This window comes from Pygocentrus nattereri, chromosome 21 (assembly GCF_015220715.1).
Source record: "Pygocentrus nattereri isolate fPygNat1 chromosome 21, fPygNat1.pri, whole genome shotgun sequence".
Lineage (NCBI taxonomy): Eukaryota > Metazoa > Chordata > Actinopteri > Characiformes > Serrasalmidae > Pygocentrus > Pygocentrus nattereri.
Genome location: NC_051231.1, coordinates 28,004,571 through 28,031,626, shown reverse-complemented (window position 1 = coordinate 28,031,626; position 27,056 = coordinate 28,004,571). Strand labels below are relative to the sequence as shown.

Sequence of the window (27,056 nt, the reverse complement as noted above, 5' to 3'; positions counted from 1 at the left end):
TCTCTCCACACATCCTCACAATCCGGCAGCCTGCCATGCCGCTGCGTCCGCGGCGAGCAGTGGGCGTGGTTTTGGCGGTCGGGGCGTGTTCGCTCCCCGTCCCCAAACCCCGCCCCTTTGACTTTTCTTCCCGGGCCAGAGTAAAAGCGTGCACCCAAGCCCACCGCGCACTGGAGCCCACAACAAGTGCCCCCTCCCAACCCCAATCACACACCCCCACACCCACCCACCCAGCCACCCTCCCACCCCACTCACTCACCCACCCACCCATTCACCCTCCTTTAACGCATTATGCACGTTGCGCGAGGACTCCGCTCGGCGCTCGAGACATGTAAAGCCGGCCGAAAGGAGCGCGGGCAGCAGCGGCCGTGGAGCTCTCCGTAGCTGGACGCCGGCGAGGAGAGAAAACGCAGAAGAAGCAACAGCAGAGGACGAGTGGAGGGGGCGAACCGACCATGCTCGCGCTGCTCTGGGCTGCCCTGTGCCTGCTGCCTGACCCGGCGCATGCGGTCGCCGCGGCGGACTCGAGGAAAGGTGAGGGGGCGAAAAGTTTTGATTTGTTCGGGAGTAAATGAACGAGCGCAGTGAGGGTTCATGACAAGTGACCAGTCTCTGGACCGGGCTTTGGGGAAGGGCTCGCGAACGCACGCCCCGCTGTCACGCTCTCTGAATGAATGGACCGGCTACGCGGTCCGGCTGTTCGACCCGGAGCCTGGACTGCTTGAACAGAACCGGTTGAATTCGCTGAAACGCTCTGCTTTTCTCTTTGAGCGCCTACACGCTCTTTAAAAGGTTGGTTCTCTGGTCAGGACAGTGGTTCTGTGTAGAACTATGAACGCTCAAAAAACCTTATGCTTAAACGACGGAGAACGTGTTGTGGTTCTGTGTAGAGCCTTTTTAAACGGGGATCTATCGAAAAAGGCTCCACTATTCACACGCCTGATAACGCATTTCTCCATCAGTCTGAAGAGCCACTTCATTATGCAAAGAACCGTTTAAGCGTGCAGATGGTTCTCTGAGTGTTAATGGTTCTACGCAGGGCTGTCGTCTTTACTAAAGTACCCCTGAAGACCTACAGCGAGCATCAGGCTCAGCTGAATGGGGATGAGGAGAAAGTTTGGCTTAACTAAGCGACTGAATCACGAGCAGGTCGATTCGTTGAATCGAGTTCTAGTTCTTTGAGAGACTCACTAGGCTAAAAGTGAATCGAGCAGGTGAGAATAAAGCGCGATTGACTTGTGAATCGATGAGCTTTCGAACTTCGTGTTTGGCTCTTTGGATTGAATCGTTTTGCTGGGCTGTTCGTAGAGAGACGGGTGAGTAGTAGTGGTGCACTCGGTGAGCCGAATCGCATAGCATGAGTTGACTGAACTAATCATTATGGCCCCCACAGCTCAGCTCGGCTCAGAGGTGAAGTGTTGGCTCAGTTGACAGACAGAAGGAACGCGTGAACGCGTTTGATTCCTTTGGTACATCAGAGTCACTCGCTGAACGAGAATAAAGCTGCGAATCAATGTATCGATTCATTCATTCATTCGAGTGTGATTCCCTCAAAGTGACAGTTCCAAAGATTCGAGTCCGGTCACTGTATAGCGCGTTGCAGACTGTCTGTTATTGCCCCGGGTTAATGTTCAGTGTCGGTGTGTTTGGCTCAGCAGCCCCTTCGCACCCGCAGCTCGGCGCCTATCAAATCGTGACTCCCGCGCGCGTGGACGAGGCCGGCGAACCGCTGCCCGCGAGCGCGCACTTCAAACGCAGGAGGCGGAGCGTCGAGGCGCCGGGAGAGCACGAACACTGGGTCACGGAGCGCGTGCACTACCGCATCGCCGCCTTCGGCCAGGACTACCGCCTCAACCTGACGCTGGACAGCAGCTTCCTGGCGCCCGCCTACAGCGTCACAGTGCTCGGCTTGGGCGGCGGACGGAACTTCACGGAGGAGGAGAAGGCGGAGGAAGAGGAGGAGGAGGAGACGGCGTACGAGCACTGCTTTTACCGGGGACACGTGAACGCGCACGCGGAGCACGCAGCTGTCATCAGCCTGTGCTCCGGTCTGGTGAGTGCTAACTCGAGGTTTGGGAACATTGTGATGGGTTGTGTTTGGGTGGTGTGGGACAGTGTGTTAGTCATTATGGAGCAGTGTGTTTGGGTGGTGTGGGACAGTGTGTTAGTCATTATGGAGCACTGTGTTTGGGTGGTGTGGGTCAGTGTGTTAGTCATTATGGAGCACTGTGTTTGGGTGGTGTGGGACAGTGTGTTAGTCATTATGGAGCACTGTGTTTGGGTGGTGTGGGACAGTGTGTTAGTCATTATGGAGCACTGTGTTTGGGTGGTGTGGGTCAGTGTGTTAGTCATTATGGAGCACTGTGTTTGGGTGGTGTGGGACAGTGTGTTAGTCATTATGGAGCAGTGTGTTTGGGTGGTGTGGGACAGTGTGTTAGTCATTATGGAGCACTGTGTTTGGGTGGTGTGGGACAGTGTGTTAGTCATTATGGAGCACTGTGTTTGGGTGGTGTGGGTCAGTGTGTTAGTCATTATGGAGCACTGTGTTTGGGTGGTGTGGGTCAGTGTGTTAGTCATTATGGAGCACTGTGTTTGGGTGGTGTGGGTCAGTGTGTTAGTCATTATGGAGCACTGTGTTTGGGTGGTGTGGGACAGTGTGTTAATCATTATGGAGCACTGTGTTTGGGTGGTGTGGGACAGTGTGTTAGTCATTATGGAGCACTGTGTTTGGGTGGTGTGGGTCAGTGTGTTAGTCATTATGGAGCACTGTGTTTGGGTGGTGTGGGACAGTGTGTTAGTCATTATGGAGCACTGTGTTTGGGTGGTGTGGGTCAGTGTGTTAGTCATTATGGAGCAGTGTGTTTGGGTGGTGTGGGACAGTGTGTTATTCATTATGGAGCACTGTGTTTGGGTGGTGTGGGTCAGTGTGTTAGTCATTATGGAGCACTGTGTTTGGGTGGTGTGGGACAGTGTGTTAATCATTATGGAGCACTGTGTTTGGGTGGTGTGGGACAGTGTGTTAGTCATTATGGAGCAGTGTGTTTGGGTGGTGTGGGACAGTGTGTTAGTCATTATGGAGCACTGTGTTTGGGTGGTGTGGGACAGTGTATTAGTCATTATGGAGCACTGTGTTTGGGTGGTGTGGGACAGTGTGTTAGTCATTATGGAGCAGTGTGTTTGGGTGGTGTGGGACAGTGTATTAGTCATTATGGAGCAGTGTGTTTGGGTGGTGTGGGACAGTGTGTTAGTCATTATGGAGCAGTGTGTTTGGGTGGTGTGGGACAGTGTGTTAGTCATTATGGAGCAGTGTGTTTGGGTGGTGTGGGACAGTGTGTTAGTCATTATGGAGCAGTGTGTTTGGGTGGTGTGGGACAGTGTGTTAGTCATTATGGAGCAGTGTGTTTGGGTGGTGTGGGACAGTGTGTTAGTCATTATGGAGCAGTGTGTTTGGGTGGTGTGGGACAGTGTGTTGGTCATTATGGAGCAGTGTGTTTGGGTGGTGTGGGACAGTGTGTAATATGGTCCTATGGGACTGTTGGGTAACGTAGTGGCTTTGGTAATAGGACTGTGTTGGGCAGTATGTTATATGGTCATGTGGGCCAATGTGTTGGGTATTATGGTACATTGCATTTAGTATTATAAGGCAGTGTGTTAAGTAATATGACACAGTGTGCTTCATTTAATGGAACAGTGTGTTGGGTCATAGAATAATGTGTGTTTGGTAATGTGGACTGGTGTGTTATCAGTATATGTGACGATGTGTTTGGGAGACATGCACGGCCCAAATGGACATTGTGCAATATGACCCTACGGGACTGTCGGTAATGTGGGACAGTGCCTTTGGTAATGGAGCATTGTGTTAGGTAATTTGGGGTAGTATATTAGTTATTTGATCATAAAGGACAGTGTGCTAGGTTAGATGGGCCAGTGTGTTGGACATTATGGTACAGTGCATGTTGATGTATGGGTCAGTGTGTAAGGTCACTGGGTACAGTGTGTGTTGGGTGTTATGGTAGGGTGTGTTTGTTATTATGGCGCAGAGAGTTTGATATTCTGGTACAGTGCATGTTGATATATGGGTCAGTGTGTTAGGTCACTGGGTACAGTGTGTTGGGTGTTATGGTAGAGTGTGTTTGGTATTATGGCGCAGAGAGTTTGATATGGTACAGTGCATGTTGACATATGGGTCAGTGTGTTAGGTCACTGGGTACAGTGTGTGTTGGGTGTTATGGTAGAGTGTGTTTGGTATTATGGCGCAGAGAGTTTGATATGGTACAGTGCATGTTGACATATGGGTCAGTGTGTAAGGTCACTGGGTACAGTGTGTTGGGTGTTATGGTAGAGTGTGTTTGGTATTATGGCAGAGAGAGTTTGATATTCTGGTACAGTGCATGTTGATATATGGGTCAGTGTGTTAGGTCACTGGGTACAGTGTGTTGGGTGTTATGGTAGAGTGTGTTTGGTATTATGGCACAGAGAGTTTGATATTATGGTACAGTGCATGTTGATATATGGGTCAGTGTGTTAGGTCACTGGGTACAGTGTGTTGGGTGTTATGGTAGAGTGTGTTTGGTATTATGGCACAGAGAGTTTGATATTATGGTACAGTGCATGTTGATATATGGGTCAGTGTGTAAGGTCACTGGGTACAGTGTGTTGGGTGTTATGGTAGAGTGTGTTTGGTATTATGGCACAGAGAGTTTGATATTATGGTACAGTGCATGTTGATATATGGGTCAGTGTGTTAGGTCACTGGGTACAGTGTGTTGGGTGTTATGGTAGAGTGTGTTTGGTATTATGGCACAGAGAGTTTGATATTATGGTACAGTGTATGTTGATGTATGGGTCAGTGTGTTAGGTCATTGCATACAGTGAGTTGGTTATTATCGTACAGTGCATGATGGCAGTATGTTAGGTCATACGGTACAATGTGTTAGCTATTATGGTATTTTTGGTATGGTGTTTTTGGAATTATAGCACAGTGTGTTTATTATTATGTTACAATGTTTTTGGTATTTTATATGGCATAACATGATGCTGTGATATATGGTATTATGGTACAGTGCAATATGTGGTATTATGGGCCTGTATGTAATATGATATTACGGGATAGTGTTATATGGTATTATAGGACAGTGTGATATATGTGGTATTATCGGACAGTGTGACATATTACTGTGGTACAGTGTGTTATATGGTATGATTGGACAGTGCAATATATAATGTATTACATATATTGTGTTATGTGGTATTATAGAACAGAGTGATATATATTACTGTAGTGCATTGTATTATGTGGTATTATTATTGGACAGTGTGATATATGGTATTACAGTGGGGCAAAAAAGTATTTAGTCAGCCACTGATGGTGCAAGTTCTCCTACTTAGAAAGATGAGAGAGGTCTGTAATTTTCATCATAGGTACACTTCAACTATGAGAGACAAAATGAGAAAAAAAATCCAGGAAATCACATTGTAGGATTTTTAAAGAATTTATTTGTAAATTATGGTGGAAAATAAGTATTTGGTCAATAACAAAAGTTCAACTCAATACTTTGTAACATAACCTTTGTTGGCAATGACAGAGGTCAAACGTTTCCTGCAAGTCTTCACCAGGTTTGCACACACTGTAGCTGGTGTTTTGGCCCATTCCTCCATGCAGATCTCCTCTAGAGCAGTGATGATTTGGGGCTGTCGCTGGGCAACATGGACTTTCAACTCTCTCCGCAAATTTTCTATGGGGTTGAGGTCTGGAGACTGGCTAGGCCACTCCAGGACCTTGAAATGCTTTTCATGGAGCCACTCCTTTGTTGCCCGAGCAGTGTGTTTGGGATCATTGTCATGCTGGAAGACCCAGCCACGTTCCATCTTCAATGCTCTCACTGATGGAAGGAGGTTTTGGGCTAAAATCTCATGACACATGGCCCCGTTCATTCTTCCCTCAACACGGATCAGTCGTCCTGTCCCCTTTGCAGAAAACAGCCCCAAAGCCTGATGTTTCCACCTCCATGCTTCACAGCAGGTATGGTGTTCTTGGGATGCAACTCAACATTCTTCTTCCTCCAAACATGACTAGTTGAGTTTTTACCAAAGAGTTCTATTTTGGTTTCATCTGACCACATGATATTCTCCCAATCCTCTTCTGGATTATCCATATGCTCTCTGGCAAACTTCAGACAGGCCTGGACATGTACTGGCTTAAGCAGGGGGACACGCCTGGCACTGCAGGATGAGTCCCTCTCGGCGTCGTGTGTTACTGATGGTAGCCTTTGTTACTTTGGTCCCAGCTCTCTGCAGGTCATTCATCAGGTCCCTCTGTGTAGTTCTGGGATTTTTGCTCACCGTTCTCATGATCATTTTGACCCCACAGGATGAGATCTTGCATGGGGCCCCAGATCGAGGGAGATTTCCAATGGTCTTGTATGTCTTCCATTTTCTTACAATTGCACCCACAGTTGATTTATTCACACCAACCTGCTTGCCTATTGTAGAGTCCCTCTTCCCAGCCTGGTGCAGGTCTACAATTTTCTTCCTGGTGTCCTTCGACAGCTCTTTGGTCTTGACCATGGTTGAGTTTGGAGTCTGACTGTTTGAGGCTGTGGACAGGTGTCTTTTATACAGATAACAAGGTCAAACAGGTGCCATTGATACAGGTAATGGGTGGAGGACAGAAGAGCTTCTTAAAGAAGTTACAGGTCTATGAGAGCCAGAAATCTTGCTTGTTTGTGGGTGACCAAATACTTATTTTCCACCATAATTTACAAATAAATTCTTTAAAAATCCTACAATGTGATTTCCTGGATTTTTTTTCTCATTTTGTCTCTCATAGTTGAAGTGAACCTATGATGAAAATTACAGACCTCTCTCATCTTTCTAAGTAGGAGAACCTGCACAATCAGTGGCTGACTAAATACTTTTTTGCCCCACTGTATGTGTTCATGTTATGGACCTTGAATCATAAAGATATTCTTTCACTCAGTTTATTTAATTCATTTACAGTCTTTTATATTATTACTATTATGATCCTGAGTGTTTTATTATTCCAGAATACACTTGTATTCTGGAATAAATTAGCTTCCTAAAGTGTCACCTGTTGCCTGATAACCTTGAATACCTGAACTAAGAGTTTACATCCACACTTTTATAATCATTTTATAAGAGACATCCAAACAGGCTTCAGTACACACACACACACACACACACACACACACACACACACACACACACACACACACGTACACACACACACACACACACATTTTCTAAGCCTTCTCTTCTTCTCCCTCAGGGTTGCGGCAGGCTTCAGTAGTTTGACATTATTTAAAAATGGTTTTTGGGAAAGAGCTGTGTAATCCACACCCGTTTTTTTAGGAATAGGGAAGGAAAAAAAAGAAAAGTGAGTTCGGTGACGTGTTGTGCACATCAGTGGTGACATAGATGTTGTAGTACTGATGTCAGTGCAGCTCCTTATATGGCAACTACGACATCATTTCGTTGGTGAGAACGCAAAGCAGCGCAAGAAGTCGTGCAACTGACTGTCCCCTGACTTTGATTGTAAGCTGTATGAGTTGGACACTAGCTAGTGATGTAAGGATGACAGGAAAAGGCTCTCAAGAGTGGGATTTGCTGGTTTCCCACACAGGTTTAGAGTTACATAGTGAAAAAAGAACATTGTTTTAAACACCAAAGACATTTGCTCTGCTTTAGCTGCTCTTCTCTTGCCTGCATCATGGATACTGGCTGCTTAATCTAAGTTGTGTAAAGATGCAGTGATAAAAGTTTCAAAGGACAGTTGAGAGTGTGTCTTGATGCAAGGAGGAATGTGTTCACTCGCGTGCTTTGAAGTTCAAGGATCCCACGTGGGGTGTGTCTCACTTAAACTCTCCTCAGCAGTGCTGAGAGAGTCTTCACAGATTCTGTACTTTTGGAGTTGTCAGTGCTGTCTGGCGCATATTTCAAATGCATTCTTGGAAAGAAGAAGCTGTTTAGCTGAAAGAGCTTGCATGCACTCTGAATTATAGTAGTTAAGGGCAGGGTGCGTTTGGCAGTGAGCAGAGATTCTTTGCATGGTGCTGAATATTGTGTTTTGTCACCACTAGGGGTGCACAGTATATGCGCTGATACATTCCCGGATAAATAGAAGTTGTCATTGTTATTATTGGCTCGATATCGGAATTGCGACGGATAATTACAACTGATAACTTGCTCACTGACATACATAGGCTTTCAGTCATGCTGTGATGCTACAGAATGAAAATGTCAACAGTGTGGAAGAATGGTTTCACCACAGGACAACAGAATTGCAGTCTGCAACTGTTCAGTGAGGCTAGAGCAAGGAGTAAACATATTACCGAATTATTCAATTGAAAACTAATCAATCCAGTGATCTCTAGAGCCTAAAGAGTATATGAGGCAGCCAGCATTAGCAGCTAGCAGTTTTAGAGTTTAGTCCTGTTTTAGGCTCATTGTGCTGCATATATATGGATTATTATGGAGCTTTAAAAAGCAAAAACTGTTGTTTTTAACTACAAAGTGTTAATTACTGGTTATTGCTTGCCTAGAAACTCTCTTTCTTTGGTTACCACTGTATTTGGACAGTGGAGATTTGGGATCTTCTGTAGAACTGGCTGGTGTGGCCCCTTTAGTACCTTTAGATTAAATGAAACATTTGCAGTCTTTAAAATCAGCAGAGGATTCTACAGATTGTACAATGACTATTTTGGTACAGTGTAGATGCTTCATAGATGTTCACCTTGTTTTTAAACTAACATTGAACTAAATGTCTATTAACTTCAATTTAAAGCTGCACTATGCAAGACTCATTTGTTACAATTGAAAGAAGCAGCATTTAAAAGAAGGTTTGGCTTGGTGTTCAGGTCTCAAATGCAAAATCAGCACTATAATGAAGAAGATATGACATATCCTTCATCAATTTTTGACTGAGCTCTCTTTGAATGCTCATTCAACGTCCAAAGCACAAACAAGATTACATAATGTTCTACCGCACATGTGTACGGTTAAACACTTCCACCAGAGGTCTTCAAATTCCCAAAACTGACGTAGTGTAGCTTTAACTTTTCCCAACCACAATAACTGGCTTCCCAATCCCAGATTGAGCCTAATCCAGGGCCAAATAAGATTTTTAACCCTGGATTAGGCTTCTAGTTCAAGACTATCCTTAATCCATGTCCACAAAATTGGCCCTAAATGTAACCTTAACTTCAACCCAAAACCTAAACTGAACTCTGGCTCTAATCCTAATTCTAACCCCAATGCCGACCTTAACAATGTGAACATTAGATAAACTATAAGGGACCATTAAAATACAGTGATTGAAATGGCATCATCAAATGTTAAAACTCCTATCAGGAACTACTAAATATCTCTTGTATTAGGAAATGAGAGCCTTGAAGGTTTAGCAGAGGTGCTGTTATTGTTCGAAAACCTTTGTTGCTTCATTATTCGTAATTGGTCTACATGCTTTACAGAAGTTTGCTTGGCTGCGCTCCAGCTTTCTCTTTGTAGTGCGAGAGACCACACTTCACGTGTTGGAATGCTGGTCTCACATCACCAAGCTCAGCAAACCCACACCCACCCACCCCACATATCGCCCCAAACAACATAAACATATCACATTATGGCATAATTTTCTGATAAGCATTGCTGATAGTCCCCCCTTGGAGGGGGTTTGCTAATATGCATGCACAGTATGTCCCCTTTTTGCAATCACTGCATAATTTCAAAGGGATTTGGACGTAAATATCGTTGAGGGGGGTATGACAAGGGCAATTAACAGCAACCTGTGGAATGTGAGCACAAACACCTCCAGAGGCATGCTTCATTTGAAGTGCTGTTGTTTTTTCTAGCTTGGCACTTTCAGGTCGTCAGAAGGGGAGTATTTCGTGGAGCCCCTGCACAGCTACGACGGTGAACATTATGAAGAAGAACACATCAAACCTCATATCGTCTACAGAAAAGATGCACACAAGAGTGCCAAAGAAGACGCGTCCGCATGTGACGCTTCAGGTAAGAAAAAAAAGACATTCAAAAAAATGGTTTATTTCAATATACACTGTTTTTGGAGTGTCTCAAGAGAGTTGTGTCTCTTGCATGACTTTCTAAGTTGAGACATATTTGTTTCTTCATAAATGCCACTGTTTTGGAATCTGTCTCATGAGGTCCCAGCAGGATGATGGACTTTGCCTAAGTGAATTGGTTTATATTTGCTTTATGTACTTATCATGCCCCTAGAAATATTTTTTATACTTTTAAAACATCATTGGGTAATACATACTCGTGATGTGTATTCTGTAGGAGTTAATGAATGGATTTTTAGTAATCCAGTTATATATGCACAGATATAACATTACGACCACCTCCTTGTTTCTACTCTCATTGTCCATTTTATCAGTTCCACTTACTGTGTAGGTGCACTTTGTAGTTCTACAGTTACAGACTGTAGTCCATCTGTTTCTCTGCATACTCTATTAGCCCCCTTTTACCCTGTTCTTCAGTGGTTAGGGCCCACATGGACCCTCACAGAGCAGGTACTATTTGGGTGGTGGATCATTCTCAGCACTGCATTAATGCTGATGTGGTGGTGGTGTGTTTGTGTGTGTTGCACTGATACTGCTGATACACTCATACCAGCACAACACACACTAACACACCACCAGTGTTACTACAGAGCTGAGAATGATCCACCACCCAAATAGTACCTGCTCTGTGAGGGTCCATGAGGTCCTGACCTCTGAAGAACAGGGTAAAAGGAGGCTAACAAGTTATGCAGAGAAACAGATGGACTACAGTCAAAACAAACACAAAACAAATGTATTACACACACACACACACACACACACACGTCTTCTAAGCCTCTTCTCCCTCAGGGTCGCGAGGGGAGCTAGAGCCTATCCCAGCAGTCATCGGACGGAAGGCAGGATCAAATGTATTACACTGGCTCTAAATAGACTCTATTAGTGTAAGATTATTACCACTTATGTTTTGGATGTATAGTTCAAACATTTTTCATCTGTTTTTTAAAAGGAGAGACATAGGGATGACATGATACCACTTTTCCTTTTACGATGCTAATACCGATACTGAAACCTTCGGAAACAGCCCATTCTGACACCAATTCAGCATCAAACATCAATCCAATATTACAAATGGATTTCCATCAATATGTGTTTTTGTGCTGTTTTTGCATGCTCTGTACATCATTTTATGTGCCATGTCTTGTGCAGAACACTACACAGTTCAACTTGAAGCTGTTAAGTACTCTCAGTTTTTATGATTAAAAGGACTGAAGGTGGGCCTTCATTGATTGTTGTAATGAAGGGTGGGTCAGTGTTTGCAGCCTCTTAAAAGTGTGATATGAACCCCCAAGAAAAAAGGTGTGTAGTGCACCTGAGACTACAACATGAGCCCCACTTTAGATTGCTTTTTTATTTACTATGGATGCAAGTAGGACACATAGATTTTCAACGGTCCCAAGTGCTAATATAGCTAACAGTGGGAATACAGTGTGAATGACTACAAGGATTAGACACAAAATAGAGTTCTTTGGCTTAACTCTATTACTATTCCACTCAGTGAGGCATTTGATGCTGCATGGAGTGGAATTTGTGAAACACATAGATGGACACACCACACACACTCTTGCACCACTGCATTAATGGGAGTTTTCCATCAAATAGGCTGAACACAGCCATTCTCCAGCCTTTTTGGCCAAAAAAAGCAGAGAGTGAAGTATACGACAGAGACGCAGTGCTGTGTGTGCTGTTATCAGTATCAGTGGTAATGTCAAAGAGACAGTTGTTTAAGATCAAGCTTCTTGGGTGGGAACTTTTTTTCCCTTCACCGAGGCTTGAGGTTTTTAAGGACAGAGCCATAAATACACTATATTTCCAAAAGTATTTGCTCATCTGCCTTCACACGCAGATGAAATTGAGTGAGATCCTATTCTTATCCATACGGCTTAATATGATGTCAACCCACCCTTTGCAGCTATAACAGCTCTAATTCATGCCAAAGGTGTTCTATGTGGTTGAGGTCCGGACTCTGTGCAGGCAGGCCAGTTAAGTTCTTCCACATCAGACTCCCTCATCCATGTCTTTATGGACCTTGCTTTGTGCACTGGTGCACAGTCATGTTGGAAGAGGAAAGGGCCGTCCCCAAACTGTTCCCACTAAGTTGGGAGCATGAAATTGTCCAAAATCTCTTGGTCTGCTGAAGCATTAAGAGTTCCTTTCACTGGAACTAAGGGGCCGAGCCCAACTCCTGAAAAACAACACCACACCATGATCCCCTCCACCAAACTTCACACATGGCACAATGCAGTCATACAAGTACCGTCTCCTGGCAACCGCTAAACCCAGACTCAACTATCAGATTGTCAGATGGAGAATCATGATTGGTCACTCCAGAGAACACGTCTCCTCTGCTCTAGAGTCCAGTGGCGGCGCTTTACACCACTGCATTCAACGCTTTTCATTGCGCTTGGTGATGTAAGGCTTGGATGCAGCTGCTCGGCCATGAAAACCCATTCCATGAAGCTCTCTACGCTGCTCTTGAGCTGATCTGATGGGCACATGAAGTTTGGAGGTCTGTAGTGATTCACTCTGCAGGAAGTTGGTGACCTCTGCACTATGCCCCTCAGCATTCGCTGACCCTGCTCTGTCATTTTACGTGGCCGACCACTTCGTGGCTGTTGTTCCCAATCGCTTCCACTTTGTTATAATACCACTGACAGTTGACTGTGGAATATTTAGTAGTGAGGAAATTTCACGACTGCACTTGCTGCACAGGTGGCGTCCGATCACGGTAGCACGCTGGAATTCACTGAGCTCCTGAGAGCGACCCATTCTTTCACTAATGTCTGTAGAAGCAGTCTGCAGGCCTAGGGGCTCGGCTTTATACACCTGTGGCCATGGAAGTGACTGGAACACCTGAACTGGATGTGTGAGTAAATTCTTTTGGAAATATAGTGTACATTCCTTCTACTATTTATGGCTTATTTTATTCTGTTGCTTTTCTATTTTCAAATGAACGTCATTGAGGGAAGCAGTGCAACAGGAAAAATCTCTTGGAGCATTCTCGGTATCCCCCCATCTCAGTTTATTGCCACAAAATCCTGTTGACTCTTGCACTTCCTGTGGCCTGAAGATGAGGAAACTTGATAGGCCCAATACCACTGGAGCCATGGCGAACTGCATTGTGGTGAAGTGGTGAATGGTTCAAAACATTTGGAAATGCATTGCTGTGAAAATAAATTTGGATCCTGTGTAATGTAATACATGACCGCTGCACATTGCTGCTTCAGCAGTGCCTTTTGTGTTGCTGCTTTTCCTTGTGATATTCCGATATGTAGAGGAAATATTCAGTCCCTGAAAATGCACCAAAGCACAAAGCTTGTTCAAGATAACAAGACATTTTATGAAAGGCTTATCGTGGCCTCGCTTGTTCAGAAGGAGGATAAGTTTCATTAAAACCCCAGTTGACCTGTGCGTGCTCCGTCCACAAATGCATTTAGTTGCTAGTGTTGTGAAATAGGCTTTTTGTGCTGCTGTCAGAACAAAACCTCGTCGTTTTTGAGTTTTTGACACAGTTTCAAAATGCCTGTTGCCCTTTACGTTGTATGTAAATTTCATGATGAATGGGGCAAAAGAAACAGCCCAAAATGACTTGGGGAAAAAGTCTAGTTCCATGGACCAGCAATTGGCGAAAATCTCATTTAAATGAAGTCTTTGTAAAAGCAAAGTTATTTACATCAAGGCTGGCACTGTTTGCCTAGAGTTACTGCACAGTATAGATGGCCAGATGTATGTAATGATGTAATTGCAATATGTGGTCGCAGGGTAAATAAATGTAAGTTAAGGCTGCAGCCAACCAGGCAAATTGCACACCTGCTAACTGTGCTTGTGAGGCTGCAGAGTTTAAAAGTTGTAGTGAAATAATGAATCTGTCAAAAAGCTTGAGATAAAACAGAAATGATAGTTAATAAATTAAGTTCTTTACTACCAAAACATTCTGTATTTGTGTCACTGAATGAAAAAAATGTTATGAAAGAATTATGAGGGCTGTGAGGGCATATTGTGGCTGCATCACGGCACAGTTTTACACCGATATACGTATATGTTTCTGAGAGCGTAAATAATATTATTCACTGGGCAAATATTATTAAAGCTTGTGCCTCCCTCTGTCTAGCCCCTCTGTCTGCTGCTGTTTAAAGGAAGCCTCCAGATAACATAACATGCTTTGGAGACATTTACACAAAATGACGCCTGGTTTTAAAAGGTGGGGCAAATTCCACGCAAAACTGACCACCACTAGGTGCTCAAACGTTAACTACACTATACCAACCTTTAAACTGCATGTTTAGGGTCATGTAGGCCTGGGCAGTAGGACAACGTAATAGGTTATTGTTCATTATTGACAAGTAACCTGGTTGCAATGTGTGAAAGGCTGAGAGACGACTGCAGGTGCTTTTCCACTGCATCGGCTCAACTCAACTCCACTCGACTCTACTTGCTCTATTTTGGTTCACCATCAGGCAAAAGTTGGTACTTGGTACATGGACCTTTTTTGGTACCGTCTCTGACAAGGTTCCAAGCGAGCTGAGCAACCAGAATTGTCTCATTGGCTGAACTCTGATGTAGTGTTTACCAAACTCTCCTGCCTTTTCTCTCTGCTACACACAGTAATGCTAGCTTTACCTACTACACGGCTCTTCCCCTTCTACTTGTTTTACTCTGCTTAAGTGCATGGAAACTGGAATTAAATCGGACATGCTTCAGAACTTCAGCTTACTTCAGGATGTTTTGCTGCAGTAAAAACACCCAAGCTAAAGTGGCTGGATTTTACCCTAGAGCAGCTAAGTGAGCTTTTAAAAATAGAGCAAATTCCTCTGATCCCTGTTGATTGTGTTCTAAAACAGGATCAGAAACAACTATAACAAATAATATGAAATAATATGTACGCATGTTTATTTACTATTATAGCATTGGTTTTTTTGGGGGCCTTTAGACTTAAACTGTGAAATTATAATACTGCAAGTTTTCCAAAGGCATCTATAACTGAGCTCTTGAGTGGCTGCACTATAATGACGGAAAACGGCAAATTGTTTAACATGGGAAGCACGTTGGCATGGGTATGGTTTGACCTGCAGGCTATTAGCACTCTTAGCATGCAAGTCACCACAAATCTACCCACATAAAAGCACGTTTCCAGTGACATCTAGTAAAAGAACAGGTGAAGTTTATTTCAAAAGATGTTGGGTTACTGAAAATGATATTTCAAGTGTGAGTTTTATTAAAGATTTACACTAAAACAGAAAGTAGAATTGGATGTAGGTCAAAGCAGCAGCAGATGTCATGTATTGTTGAGGGGTGGGGTGATACTATTAATAATCACCATTTTTTTAAAAAAGAAATTTTTTAAATACTAGGCTAGTGTGAAAAACTTCTGCATAAGATGTAGACAAAATATGTTCATTTTGCACCTTAAAATTGGCACAAAATTGTAGTACATCACATTCAAATTTTAAATGCTATGATACCATGTCTTGCTATGCTGTTTTAGTTAAGCAAAACTAGGTGGGTTCTAAATAACATAGACTTTGCTAGGCGCTTTTCCACAGCATAGTGTTGGCTCAACTCACCGAGGTTCCAATCGAACTGACCAAAAGGTAATGTAATAACGCTACAGACGACTGATTGGTCAGAGAGAATTACAAAACACATATGCTAATGTTAGCTACCAGGTTAGCATTGAGTAAAAGTGGCTTATGCTATGCTATGCTTATGTTATATTCTATGACAAAAGAAATGGTAACACTGCTGCATAGCATTGTCATAACCATACCATAAACGTGTCATGACGGCTATTATAAGCTGTCATAAGTTGTAAAACAAGCCCTGTCGCTTCACTGGTTTTCAAGTTATCATCAGAAAACATACGTCCAGCACTGCTGTTGTATCCTGAAGCTTCGGTTTGCCAGCGTTTGGTCCAGAGATGGGAATGCTTCTGCTCCATCATTGGTTTCATGGCAGGTTGCCAAGTTTACCTAGCATGAACCCCCCCAAGACACCCTCCTTTTCTGGACGTGATGCTGCTTGCTGAGAAGCAGACTCAGGCCCTAGCCACAAACCATTTTTCATCTTATTCCAATAACAATGCTAAACACTTAGAGGGGCTGCTGCCCATTGTTTGTGTTTGCAGTCATTCAATGCCATGAGATCAGGGTTTGATCTGCTGCTAAGAGGCTGCAGACTCAGAAAGGCTGTTCGGTTCAAAAGCGAGCTTTGTACAACAAAATGTAGATGTTAGTTTAGTGTCGTTCTTCAGACCCAGAATAGCTCTCTGGTGTTGATTTCTCAAACCTCAGTATAAGGCCTCAAAACCTCAGGGAGGGATTTGTAAAGCCAGTAATTGCATCAGATATCTGGTGTGTTTCAATCAACACTGGACGTTTGTACATACAATGGTTGTATGTTGTTGGCTGGCTTGGTAGGGGATTTTATGCTGCGGTCATTCTTATCCTGTGTGCATATAGTTCTACATGGATTAAATTCTGTATCTGATTTTGAAATTGTTCTGCTTGTTTCCAAAATGAACTTTAATGAACCAAAAAAAAGTTTTTGTTTTTGTCATTTTTCATTTTTTTCAATGTATTTTTTCAGCTGCATTTTTTATGTTGCAGCTGTTTTTACATAGTGCTCTCAACCTCTGTACAGTACTGGAAGGTTATTTCTAAAGGGCTCGTGTTCATTCATTCATTCATTCATTCATTCATTTTTTAAATAGTCAACTTATGATGCTTGGTTTTAAGTACCAAAAACACTCATCATTCATTTTTGCATGACTGTTTTTTTATCCCTTAAAATTAAACAGGCTGCTTTTGTTACTGTATGGGTTGAATTATTCCTTGTAACTTCTTATAAGTCTGTAAATGGGTGGAGCTAAACCGCTATAAGCAGAATAGTTATGCATATGTAAATGTGTTGGTTTTTGTGATCTCAGGCTAAAATCAGGCTTTTATTTTACATTGTGAAGCTTTATATTTTTACATGCTATATTACACTATTTTAAGTGGAAATTCAGTTTTACGGGCTGTTTAGTATAATAAAAAATGCTTGTCACTACTATAGAATATTGTGTACTACTATTAGAATATTGAACATGGTAGGAAAAGATGGAAGAAATCCACATTTGCAAGGTCAGTTATTCAGATGGGACTTCTTGACAAAGATTCCAGTGCAATGTTTGACCTTTATCATCAGTCAGATTGCATGACCTGCCTGGCAAGTTTCAGTCAACACTTTCACAATTTAGGCTGCACAATATACTAGTATTGTAATTATATTGCTACATATTGCATTACATATTGTGATACACTTTTTATAATGTGTAGTACTTTAAAATGCATTGGTCAGTCATATATATAATGTGACATAGTTAATGATTGACCTTCGTTATTTTGACCAAAATAAGGAACTGTGTTGTAGGGCTGCATGATCTGCAATTACAGTGAGATAACTCCACATGATAAAATGGCTTAAAACAAATGAAGTTGTATAGAAATAAGTAAAATAATATTACAGTCTGAAAAGGAAATGTATTCTTTATTATATATATTGACTACATTTAAGAGGAGCTGATTTAAGAGCTGATTTCAGTCCTCATTCACTTACATACAGTAAGTACAGTGTGACTTAACCACTTTGCTATAGAGCCAATTACAAAGTGCACAGCTCAAATACCAATCTACTCTTAACTACTAATCTGTAATAATACTTTAAATGTGGTGACTCTTCTTATTCTCTGTGTGAAGCAGTATTGACTAATGTCACAACAAACTTGCATCAATAAGCGTGTGTGTGTGTGTGTGTGTGTGTATATATATATATATACCCCATAACCCTAGTGTGATGTTTGCTGTTAATATTGCATTATTTTCCATTGCACATTCTTTTCCACTGCATGTTGCACAATAGTGAATGATCCTTTTGTAATTTTGCATTTATTTTTGCTTAAATGAGAGGTTAGGTAGATTTCTATCTACAAATCATAAAACATGTCTGTAATTGTTGCACACGTAGTCTGAGACATATTACAGTTGTGTGCAAATGACATATTATCGTTTTTTTTAATGATATTTAACACATCTTCTACAGGGAACAAATGTCTGCATATGTTAATGCACAATTAGTGTTTATTTACTGAATTAAAGAAAAATAAAAATAAAATATGACCTGCCCTAATGGCCTGTAACTTTGTATGTTTTTTTTTTATACGTAAAGTATAAAGGTGTTATGTTTAGTGTTTGTGTTCACTTATTTTCAAACAAAACAAAAAACAGAATGTAATCTTTTATATTCTGTCAAACTACTCATCTCTATCGTCATGGTGAGACCAAACAGCTTTATCAAACGTCACGTTTTATGTCCAGATTTTTTTAGGCTTTTTTTTGCAGAATGTAATTCAGCAAATCATCCACGAAAACATTCGATTGGGACTGTGATTGGCTATAGCTCACGGTTAAAACATTGTGATTGGTTGGAGGACTAATTTGCATAACACAACGTTCTGCATCATCAGTATTGCGAAGGCTAATATCATGATAATGGTTAACACACTACATATTGTGCAGCCCTAACACAAGTGCCTTGAAATACTAGGGGGCTCCATTCTGCGCTGGTGCTGTTCAGTTCATCTCAGTTCACTTCTAATCAGTTCCATTTGTATGGTGCTGCTTTTTTTACATCAGCACAAAGCAGGTTTCTAAAACGCTACTGAGACGTCTTTGCGTTTTTGCCAGGTCATGAGCAGACACAAAGGGTACAGGGGGGTGAGGAGGAGGGCAGGACGTCTCCCAGCATGCCGTCCGACCTTGAGGCTCTCAGTGCGGGGGTCTCCTCTGGCCCCTTCCCCTCAGTGGAAAACCAGCAGCTCCCAGCTAACGGCACCAGTGACTCAGGACCTCACCGGAGATCAAAGCGCTTCCTCTCCTACCCGCGCTTCGTGGAAGTCATGGTGGTTGCCGACTCCAAGATGGTGGAACACCACGGGAGCAACCTCCAGCACTACATTCTCACGCTGATGTCAATCGTAAGTGGCTCTCGCCTCAACACAAGGCCGGCTGCGTCCATCCACTTTGCAGTACTGACCTTTTAGGCTGAACAATGATGAGAGGAAAGGTCACATTGCAATATTTTGGTTTTTAACAACACATTTTGCAATAAAAGAGTCAAAGATTTACCTGAATGAACTAATCCACTGACACTAATCACTCTAGCAATGAAACAGGTGCATTAAGTTTTCCATATCGGTGTGATATGGAACAAAGGCATATTGCAATAATACTGCTATATTGTGACTGGAATATACTTTCCAGAATATTGAACACATATGTAAACATAATGTATTACAGTCTGGCCTGCATTATTTTTGACCAAAATGATTTACATTTGTTGGATGGCACTAATGCCTTAATTCATCCAAACATCCAAAAAACATCTGTGATTGATCAGTGCACACAATAAAACATTATAAGCATCTTCTGTGGCATATTATGCACTTTTGTAATATGAGTACTCCGAAGGAAAGGATTTATATAATAGTTTAGTAACAACGAATTGTGTTGCCATCTTTGCAGACTTCAGTAAAATTCATCGCAGTCGATCATAATAATAGTCAGTACAGTCAATAATGGACATAAATTAAAAAACGGACAAAAAGCAGCTTCTCTGCTTGTTTTCTATTTTATTGCTTTTTTCAGTAGTGGTGGGTGATACAGCGATATACCTCAGGAGATTTTGATGATATACAGTGTGTGATGATATTCTTTTCTGACATCTGATATGTTGGAACAGAAAAAAGGAGAAATTTAAAAATGCTCTCTTTTTATTTGTTTTTAACACTTCACATAATGAGCTGCACCATATCCACATAAACTAGGCTGATTATATTCTCTTTGTAGTAAGACCTGCAGTTGTTCAATATTCTTTAAGTACCGATGAGATACAAGATATGCAGAACAGTTTATTGTGACATATTGTGATATGGTGCATCACAATAACAGTAAATATTGTCATATTGCCCAGCCCTACCTTCTAGCTTCATGATCTCACGGTGGAAGGAGGGACAGAATCACATGTGGATTTTTTCAGATCTGAAGCAGAAGTTGAGGTCGATTTTCTCCTCTTTCTCAAATGAAAGCTTAAAGTGCTGTTTGTCTGATGGGACAGTTTTGGTGGCCTACCAGGTCTTCCAGGTGGTTGTCAAAAGTCCTATTTACTCCAAATCTTCATCATTTTGTGAACTGCAGTTTTGGAAAGCTCTGTTCTTTTCTGTTATTTTCCTTTCACTTTCCCCTTCCTTATCCAAGTGAATGATCATATCTAATCCCCGTCAGAAATATTTCTATTAAAAGGAATAACTTAAAATAACCATTTTGACGGGTGATTGTGTAATAAAAGGTGGTTTTGGATTTTGAAGTACAGACATAGTTCTGCATGATACTATGGGTCTAGACCAGAAACTTACAGCAACAGAAGAACAGCATGAGGTGGACCCATCTGACAGTTATGATGAATGTGAAAAAAAGAGAAATGAAATCAGGTATGTCGCATAAAAGGCATACTTGAGATGCTTTTTAGCAAGGCTGTTAGGGAGGTGAAGTTGACCTATATTCTGATCTTGGCACAGGCCACAGTTCTCCGCAGGTTCTGGGAGCGCAATCAACTTCTCAACAGCCGAGAAATATTTCTCCAGCAGCTGACCAACCGAATTATAAATAGAATTGCTATGCGAGGCCCTGTTAATAATCTTAACTTGGCACGGCTGCATTTATTAGAGTTATCTCAAGACGAATGGCTTTTAAGACAAGGCAAGATGATGAATGGAAGGGGAGAGAGGGTTCTGTATTTTCTGTTGACACTCTGATAGGCTGGAACACTCACTGTTTAAGATTTGAAATTCCTCTTTTCTGCACGCTGTGCACTTACTAATTTGCTATTTGGCAACAAAGCCTTTTGCTAGGGCAGAGGCAACAACTGAGCATGTAATTGGTTTAGGCATTCTGTGTGCTCCAATCACCGGTCATGTCACTGAAATTGCTTGTGAAGTTGTTTGAAACTGCCAATGCATTTGTTCGCTTCGTGTAGGAGTCGTCCTTCTGCAAACATCTACCACCCCCTATCCGAACCAGATCCTGACAGTTAAATAAGCCATTACAAAACTGACTTCAGGCTAGTTTGAAAGGATTATGATTTTGCTCTTTACTAATCTGATTGTTCTGGTGCTTTGTATTTATCCAGGTTTCCTCAATCTATAAGGATCCCAGCATTGGCAACCTGATTAACATTGTCGTCATGAAGCTAGTCATCATAAACAATGAGTTGGTAAGAGAAATGTTGCACTGCATGATCACGTGGCATTCTCAACTCTCAAAGTCAGTCCAGTGTACATCCAAAAGTTCCTGGATAAACAGTCACCAACATGTTATTGTATTTCCATGTGTACATGATCTGCAATGTAATGAAAAAGTATTTGCGAAATGTGTAAAGACTGTAGTAGCTGGAAGGTTGCAGGCTCAAGTCTCAAGACTGACTGGGTAAACCTGGGTAGACTGACTGGGTTCTGTCTTTGGGTAAGGCACTCAACCCTCTAGTGCCCCAGGCAGCACTGCTTTGCTGGTGGCGCAGTGCTCTTTCCAGTCTCGGCAAAGTTAGTCAGTGAAAGGACCAGTTTTCCTTGTAGGATCAATAAAGAATGCCATTTACCATTTACATAAGGCCTATGCCAAAAGTATGACAGTGTTTTAGGGACAGTTTTAATACAAATAAAATAGTAGGCTTTGAGAAAAAAGGCATAATATTTTGAGAATAAAGTCGTAATATTTTGCAAAAAAAGTCGTAATATTTCAAGGATAAAGTGGGCTAACTGTAGGGGGGGGCAGCCATAATGCGTTGGGGTCTCAGTTGCTGCACTGGTGCACCGGAGTTCCATTCACTCATAGTCTCTCTGTGGATTGATCATTTTGATTATCGTTCTCATTGTCTGTGAAACTTCATGCCCTCTGTGAATGGTGTGGAGATCTAGCCCCAGATAGCCATATAGACGACCCTGCCTGCGATTCTCCTTCAACAACACAGACAGACAGTTTCCTCCGAGTCCGTCTGGCTCTTTATTCTAAATAAACACAGTTTCCTGCTCAGCTGTTTCAGCCGTTTCTTATACCATAACAGGCTGGCGCTCCTGCGCAGGAGAGACAGGGAGGCTGAGTATTTCTTTATGGGTGAAATCAATATGAAAGCATTACTCGACCATCTCAACGCCCCTCATTTAACATGAGGAGGTGTTGCCTTCCCTTTGCGAAGCCTTTGGCCACAATATTGCAGCCTTTCCTGGTATTAGTGCCACTTTAATGTCGTAATTCTACGACTTTTTTCTCGAAATATTACATTATGACTTTGTCTTGAAATATTGTGACTTTTTTTCTTGAAATAGTACAACTTTTTTTCTCTAAATATCGTACCGTATGACTTTTTTCTCAAAATATTACGACTTTTTTTTGTCTTTATTCTCAAAGTCTACTAGTTTGACTTTTATTAACAGTGGCCCTAAAACGCCATCATTCAAAAGCCACCATAAGCTCTGTGGTCCTATTACAAATCCACTGTTGGATGGTTGGTAGAGGTAGGTGATCTGGCAAAAATATAATCATGATACTTGAAGACGATACACAATAAGCATCATGATATTGAGCTTTCCACCAAAAAGCCCCAGTATTGCCACTTTTAAAATGTACTACCAAAAACTATGGATACAATTATTTTGATTAAACATTTCACACATTACACTAAGTTATGTTGTATGTCTGTGTTGTTCTCTCTCTACACAGGAAGGTCCTGTGATCTCGTTCAACGCACAGTCCACTTTAAAGAACTTCTGTATTTGGCAGCAGGGTCAGAACCACCTCGACGACAACCATCCCAACCACCACGACACGGCCATCCTCATCACCAGGTCCCAAAGATTTTCCTTTCTTTTCAATGGAAAGATTAGCCATTGTTAACAGCTTTAGCATATCCAGCCCTGCCACTGATAAACCTTTAGGCAATGCTTAGTGACTGGGCAGTGGAAAGTGCAGCTGTAGCCAGTTGTTACTTGCTAGGCAATTAGTAGTTTAATCGTCTGCTTACTTACTACTGTTATTCTACAGTTGTGTGGTATGCATGCTGTGTATGAAGGCCTTTTAAGAGGATGATCTGTATATTTTCACAGGCAGGACATCTGTCGAGCCCGGGACAAGTGTGATACCTTAGGTAAATCTCTTTTATGAGCAGTAATGCGGTATAGATGGTACTGATATGGAATACAATGATGAGGTAAAGGGACCATTTAGAACAGATAATAATTATAAAGTTATTAGTTTGTAATGTTAACATTGACCAGAAAGAGTATAATAAAATAATGCTGATGGTATAAGTGATGATGATGTGGGTGAGGACCAAAAAAGAAGTATTTAGTGGAGTTGATGACGATGATGATGACTTTACCAATACTGCTTTTCCTCTGCACTGTCAGGTCTTGCAGAGCTAGGCACAGTGTGTGACCCCTATAGGAGCTGCAGCATCAGTGAAGATAATGGCCTCAGTACTGCTTTCACCATCGCTCATGAGCTCGGCCATGTGTAAGTGACCACCGCTTTACCCTAGTGCTAGTCTGGTACTGGTTCACCCCATTTGCGGTATTTGGCAGCTGCTCTTATCCAGAGCGACTTACAATTTGATTATTGTTACACAGGTAGGCGAAGGCGGTGTTAGGAGTCTTGCCCAAGGACCCTTATTGGTATAGTGTAGGGTGTGGGGATTGAACCCCAGTCTACAGCGTAGAAGGCAGAGATGTTACCCACTACACTAACCAACCAAACCAGCATCAAAAACACAACATGCTGGTTTTGCTGGTGACCAATCAAGCTGGTATGTGCCGTTTTATTCCAGCAGGGAACCCAGTATTAGCTAAGCTAACAAATTAGGCCATTTAAAACATGAGCCTGAGCCCTACAGCTAAAGAATTGTAAATATAATGCTGCTTGAACTCTTTTGGGACAAACTGACACAAATGTAACATCATAGAACAGTTGAAATATCTTTGAAATTCATTTTGTTACTTGCTAGAAAAACCATCGTAGACTAGCCTGGCTGGTAACCAGTAAAACCAGCATGTGTTGTGTTTTAGATGCTGGTCAGCAGCATTGGAAGTTGATATGTTGGTCATCAGCAAAACCAGTTTGTTGTGTTATTGATGAAACCAGCACCAGACAAGCATAAACCAGCTTAGAATTCATGTTGATCTGTGCTGTCTTGTACAGCAGAGTTGCCGAATCACTGCTGCATGCTAACCTTAAGCTAATCGTAGCAGCTTAGCATTAGCTAGTATGGATTTAGTCATAAAACATTTTGTTGTATCAAATTGTGTCATATTATATTATATTATATTATATTATATAGTATTGTATATTTGTATCATGACTACCATTTTAGCTTGTGGCTAACATGTTAGTGTGGGGCTAAAATATTAGCGAGCGGCAAGACGTGCAATATAAAGCAAAGTGTTCGTTTCAAACGTTGTACTGATAAAGTTCAGTTTAAAGTTTAGTGCTCTTACAAGCTGAAACTTGAAATTTAGCCCAATTTTGGCCATTTTGTTAGCGATTTGATTGTGTGGTTAGTGTGTGGTTAGCATGCAGGAACCCTGCTGAGCAAAACAGCACAGACCAACATAAATTCTAAGGTGGTTTGTGCTGGTCTGGTGCTGATTTAGCTGGTCTTGGCATACCAGCATCAGAAACAACAACATCTACGGGTTTCCATTGCTTCCACTTTCGTTGCTGCTACCAGCACACAAGCTGTATTGACACATGAATTGAACTGAGGCACCACTGTAACACATTGGATCAAACTCTGAATTTTGTGAATCATTACACCCCTGCTAGCTAACTAAGCTAACAAATGATTTGGTTTGCTGACTGTTTAAAACAAAGGCCTGAACAGACTAAACTACAAGGTAGGCTAATCTACAGACACAGAAACATGTAAAAAGATTGAATACCCTCAAAAACAAAGAAAAAAGTGTTAAGAACTTGATTCAAAGTGCACATAAACTAAGGATTGTACACGTTAATGCCAGACAAAAGTCGCTTAGCTTGAGCAAAACTGCTTTGGGTCCTTATTTCTCTGTCGTGACGTGTAATAATAGGTGTATCCCACCACCACCACACACAGCACAATGCACTGAACAACATTTGAGTTTATCTTTCAAGCTGAAAACAGTCAATTGTCTGTGCAGCTCTAATGTGTTGTCTCGGTCAGTTAGATCACCGAAATATTTTGGTTGCCCTTTGGCACATCGTGATAAAACTCCGTCTGCACTCGATAGCAGCTTCTCAAGGCCTTCTGAGGTAGTTTTTGTTTGGTCTGCCAGATGGGACCTACGTGAGATTTTGCTGTTGCAAAGCGTTTTCGCTTTGTTCAGTGCTCTTAGCTGTTAAGATAAATAGAGCCAATTTAGATTTAAGGTAAATGGTCAAAAAGGATGGCGACAGTCTGATTTCTGTCCTCTTATTAAAGGTGGAAGTGTTTCTGGCATGATTTATAGATTTATAGATTTCTGTTACTTAAGGACTTCAAGGTGAACATTTTCAGAGTTCAGCTGCTCTGGGATATTGGTCCAGAACTTTCCTCTGTCTTAAGCGATGAGTGACCATGAGTTTAGATTCTTTTTTTTTTCAGCTTGGGTTTTCCTACCAAAGTGGTACCACTTTGGTGGGTAGGCACCAGGCCCAAACTCTTTTTTTTCTCTTTAATTACTTATTTATTCTCACTGTATACACAAGACAGGATTTTGGAATTCCTTTCTTATCCGGTGGTGGGTGGTGACATCACTGCTGTAGGCTGAGTAGGGATTGAGCTCCTGGTGCTACATGGTGCTATGCTGTACATATCCCACCTCTCTCCAGTAGCCTACATGCCCTGCATGATCTCCTCAGGCTTCACATACTGTTCTCTGTGCTGGGTCACTCTGGAATAGTGTTAACCTGAATGTAGTGGATCTGTATTTTGAAGGGTCAGATTGCATGGACAGTGGTGCACCTCTTTTCTGGTTGTATAGCACCTTTTAAAGGGACAGTTTGGCCAAAAGTCTCTCCACTTACGACTGCAGTTAACTGAAACATGTTTTAAGATGTTTTAGAGGTGGGCAGAAGTCAATACATTTTCATAGAAGATTATGGAAAACAAGAATTTTATGTTTTAGATTAGATGACTTGATGAAAAATGCATCTATTTCTGCTGTTTAATCTACTTTTCATCATTAGTAAAGCAATTTCTCAGCGCTGTTGTTGAGTTTATATGATATATAAAGAACATGATCTTTGAATGTCATAGATTTTGGTGTATATTTTTGAACAAGTAAACATGTAAATAGGATAATGAATCATATATCAGCCATTTTTTATCATTATTCTGATTAAACAAAGTAGAACAAAAGTATGATGTGTAAATGAAACACCAACAAAAAAGTAATGAGTGCTTAATGATATGCATGTTTAGGGAAAAAAAACAGTGCATCCAACAACAAAGGCAGCCTCATGCATCTTTTATACAGTAATAGTAAACAATGAAAGCTCACATTGTGCACACTGATACCTTTTACTATGGGCAACTGTCTTAAACCTTTAATATTCCTGGTTTATTTCATGCAAAGCCTTATTATTCAGGGACTTCACTGCAAACCAATGGAGCTATTTTTAGGTTTTAGGAGTGTGTAATGAAACTTTGGGCCTGTTGGTGGACCATGGCTTGTTAAGGGGTTAAAGTGGCCACTGAAAAAGATGTTTGGTTTGATTTGGTTTGATTAACATGGTCATTAATATAGGGAATATAGGGAAATTAACAAACAAAGAAGGTTTGTAGCCCCTTGAACTCCCTGGAGAACCACCTGTGGTTCCAAAATGCACCTTATCATATTGTATCATATTGTCTTCTTTCCAG

The 27,056-nt window shown here is 41.8% G+C and overlaps 1 protein-coding gene across 1 annotated transcript in view; it reads left to right on the top strand.

The window, feature by feature from the left end:
* Nucleotides 1-281: 281 nt before the first annotated feature.
* The window catches only part of adamts9 (ADAM metallopeptidase with thrombospondin type 1 motif, 9), a 108,738-nt gene continuing 81,963 nt past the window's right edge, over nt 282-27,056 (top strand). Inside the window, exons 1-8 of the mRNA XM_037532547.1 lie at nt 282-534; nt 1,656-2,053; nt 9,867-10,026; nt 18,818-19,107; nt 21,318-21,401; nt 22,904-23,028; nt 23,287-23,327; nt 23,590-23,695. Of these exons, the coding sequence (XP_037388444.1) occupies nt 456-534; nt 1,656-2,053; nt 9,867-10,026; nt 18,818-19,107; nt 21,318-21,401; nt 22,904-23,028; nt 23,287-23,327; nt 23,590-23,695 (1,283 nt within the window). The 5' untranslated portion in view covers nt 282-455. The remainder of the gene's footprint in view (nt 535-1,655; nt 2,054-9,866; nt 10,027-18,817; nt 19,108-21,317; nt 21,402-22,903; nt 23,029-23,286; nt 23,328-23,589; nt 23,696-27,056) is intronic.